Here is a 3,950-nt window from a genome sequence, read left to right as displayed (position 1 = left end):
GGAATATCTCCAGCACGATTTTTACACTTGAATGCCAATATCATGTAGGAATATTTCATTCCTATTTTATAAAGATATTGTGCAATAGTTTAGGAAGTTACTTATTTTTCCTTTAATATTATTAAGCCTTTCAACGGCTACTTTGTCTTTATTTTGTATAAATAACTCTGTAAATTTCATTAAAATGATAGAACAAGAATTATACTCTTCATAGAATTTCTTTCACAGCCGAGTTTAATTCACAATATAGATGAAAAGGGTTAGTGTTTTAGCGGGTGAGGTTTCACATCCCCATCCAAATGGTTGCTTTTCTGGGCTGTTTCGGAACACAGCCCAAGGACAGCTGAATGAAGTTGCTCAGGAGCTGCTTTCTACATAACAGCCAGGAACAAAAAGTGGCTATCCTGGGCTGTAAATGCAGAAAACAGACAGAAAATCTGCAGAATGTAGTTTCAGGTGTTGTTTTCTATATAAACATCTCAGAACAAACATTGTTATGCAGAAATTAGTCAAAATACTAGTAGTAATACAAATTAAGACCAACTTTTAATTTAGAAATCAACTTTCATCAGTCTCAGAAACAAAAAGTTAAACTTAACATGAAATTGTAAAAACATAATAAACCCGTTCAAGACAAATACTAATAGAGAGATGATAGCTAGCTTTTAGCTAGCTAGAGTCGAGTTTCAAGGCAAGGCAGAGTGCTCAAGGTTCAGATTCAGGGGCAGGAGGATGACTAGCAGTGCGAATGGCAAAGTTATGTTGGATTGGGTTAGGACCCGATGCCACTGGTCTCGCACCCACAAAAGCTGCTCCTCCTGAGTTGGTTCCTTTCTCAAAGTCCTTTAAATTCCAAAACACAGAAAGATAAATAAATAAATAAAGAAAATGAGAGATATATAGGAAAATATAAACACATAAGAAATCACTCACCCACCCACAAACCATTGAAATGCAAATACATTATGGGTTTCCAATTCAGCCAAGATAGCAAACAACTCTCCAGGTCTCTCTCTGTAATCAAACTCAAAATAGACTACATTCAAACAACTCCAAATTCAACACCCCACCCCCTATCCCAACCCTTCCAATTGAAATCAAACTCTTCACATCTCTCTCTATAAACGAACTCAAAATTGAGAAACAATCCACCTTTTTTTCTGGTTTCCAAAGAACCCAAACTCACGCGCCCCACAGGCCTCAAACAAAACATACAATTCATAACCCAGATGTCATATTCCTAATATCCCTAGGGTGATGTTTCGCTATGAAAAGACTGGAATGAAATTGAATTTCATAGAAGGGGACACAAATCAATCATATTTTTCTTAGAGAACTTAGAAATATCAAACTGTTTAATGAAATGCCTCAATGAAGAAAAAAATGGCGGGAAAGCTCTCATTAAAAAGTAGAAGCTAATTGATCAGAGTCAAAAGAACAAGGGAAAGAGTCTTGAAGATTCTAGAAGTCTGGGATCAATTCAGCAAATACGAGGCCACATAGCGTTCAAATATACTATTTAGGATAACTTATAGCTCTAGGACGAGGCGCAGCAACAAAGAAAATAAAATAAATAATTGTTCACTACCAATTTCTAATAATTGAAATAAAACTGTTCCACACATTATAGGGTCTAATATTCAGATTTTCAAAAGAGAAACACTATGAACAGTAAAATAATTGATAAAATATGAAATATAAATTAACTAATCTAACAATTATATTATTGAAATAAAAATAAAATATTTCAAAATCATTTGATAACAGTTGAAATAATTTTGAACAGGTTATACATATATTATTTGGTTAATGTATTAATATTTTATAATAATTTTGAAGAACTATTAAATCAAAGATTGGCAGTATTATATGATAAAAGAAATATAAAATAATCATACGACAAAGCGATCGGAGCGGTTCATTAAGATGCGGCGTGGGTCGATAGAGGAGCATGGCCCGATTCGAGGAGTATTGTGAGATGGTTAAAGTCTTGTGACGACCTTTACGGCCATGCGAGACAACGATTTTCGAGCGTTACCGTCGCCATTTGCACCGTTGGAACCGCCGTACGGCGATATTCATTACACTCCAAAATAGACGGTGATATTTTAACCCAAAAAAAAAAAAAAGGAAACACGCGCCGCTGCGGGTTCATTCGCGATTTATTGCAAACAAAAACAACAACTATTAAAGCAAACGATGCCGTTGCATTAACACTTAAAAATTATAGAAAATAAAAAATTAATTATAAAAATAAGTTTATAAAAACCCCATATAGTTCCCCCTTAAAATGGGATTGAGAGTTGAGACTAGGCTTGAAAAAAATATAAATTAATTAATTTTAATCTTGCAAACTTATTATCGAAATAATAATAAAATAATTCAAAAATCATTTGAAAACAACGGATTTCAATAATTTCGAACACATTATACATAAATTATTTGGTTAATAATAATGTATTAATATCTTATAATAATTTTGAAAAACTATTAATTCAAAATTTGTGCAGGATTATATATAAACAAAATGGAAATATAATAAAAATAATTGATAAATGCAAATAATATAATAAAAATAAAACATTTTTTATTATTTTATTTTAAGAACCGCCGGGTGCCGATCGCCCGAAAAAACGAGAAAGCTCTTCGGTTCATTATAAACCAAAAGATAATAATACGACAAAGCGATCGGAGCGTTTCATTAAGGTGCAGCACGGTTCGATCGAGGACCATGGCCCGTTACCGCCGTACGAGTCAGCGATTTCCGCGCGTCATTGTCGCCGTTTTCGCGCGCCGCTCTTTCCAGAAACGACGTGCGATTTATTACGAACAAAAACAAAACAATGGAAGCTGCGCATGTTGCTAACACACGCTGCTGCCGATTCATTCGGGATTCGTTGCTCGTTCGCAATACGGTACAAACAAAAACAAGAAAAGCAAACGGTGCCGTTGCGTTGCATTACCTGTGCGTGTGTACTAATGCTTGTGTCCCCTCTGACACCGAAACCTGAATAGCGACCGTAAATGAATCCAGTAAGAAAAAAACAAAAATAAATTGAAAGAAAAAGAATTAACCAAAACAAAACAAAACAAGAAAATACGTACCGGGTCGAGAACAGCCGGCTAGCTGAAACGAACTAATGAGCCAAAATGAGATAACAGAGATCAAAACAATTTTGGTTGTTGCGGCCATTTTGAGATGGTTAAGGTTAAAGTGTCTGTTTTTCTTTGTTTGGTTCGAAGGAAAGCAAGAGAAATTTTTTTGCGAGAAACGTTTTGTTGAGTGATGTTGAGTCGGTTGTGAGATAAACATATTTTAAAATAAATTCGAATCGTTTTAAGACTAAATATTCAAGCTACGCTATCTTATAGCTGATTAGAAACTGTGAAAGGTCGGCTAGTTATACACTCAGTGGTTGACTAGTAAATTGTCCCTTCCTCCCCCATATCATATAATAAACTGCCACATGATTGGGTATATAGGAATTCAAATATGACCATCACTCATGTTATGATCTTCTAAACCCTAAAAAAGAACAAAAGAAAAAACGTTATTGTTAAATATTTAGTTTTATAACTTATATAATTCAGTATTTTCAAATGAAACTCAATAATTTTTCAACATCCCTCATGAATAAATAGTATAAATTTAAAGGTCAACAAACCTTATGAGATATCATGTCACAAAAATATTTTGTTAGATTAATACTTAAAGTTTAATGATTATATAAAGACAGTCGTTTGATAAATCATTTAGAAATATAAATTTTATATATAAAAGGAAAAATTGCCTTATTTTTAGATCCTAGAACCATGCTAAAGATGATCTCTCCCCTTGGATTGGTAAGCTACGGTGTGATCATTTTTGTCTTCCAACAAAAGTCACCACCACCACATAAATCCCTCGGCAACGGTGCTCCTGACAGCTCGTTGAGTCGGACCTCCACTCG

The 3,950-nt window shown here is 34.1% G+C and overlaps 1 protein-coding gene across 1 annotated transcript; it reads right to left on the bottom strand.

Annotated features, from left to right (window-relative positions):
• Positions 1-524: 524 nt before the first annotated feature.
• On the bottom strand, positions 525-3,358 carry LOC107175010 (uncharacterized). Its single transcript, XM_015526310.3, has 3 exons — positions 3,106-3,358; positions 2,964-3,007; positions 525-843 (listed from the first exon to the last, which is right to left on the bottom strand). Exons 1-3 carry the CDS (start codon positions 3,311-3,313, stop codon positions 706-708), a joined length of 390 nt encoding a protein of 129 aa, XP_015381796.1. The 5' UTR covers positions 3,314-3,358; the 3' UTR covers positions 525-705.
• Between the last annotated feature and the right edge of the window lie 592 nt (positions 3,359-3,950).

This window comes from Citrus sinensis, chromosome 2, assembly GCF_022201045.2.
Source record: "Citrus sinensis cultivar Valencia sweet orange chromosome 2, DVS_A1.0, whole genome shotgun sequence".
NCBI classification, from domain to species: Eukaryota; Viridiplantae; Streptophyta; class Magnoliopsida; order Sapindales; family Rutaceae; genus Citrus; species Citrus sinensis.
Note: the sequence above shows the minus strand (reverse complement) of the source record. Positions and strands in the feature narration are given on the sequence as shown.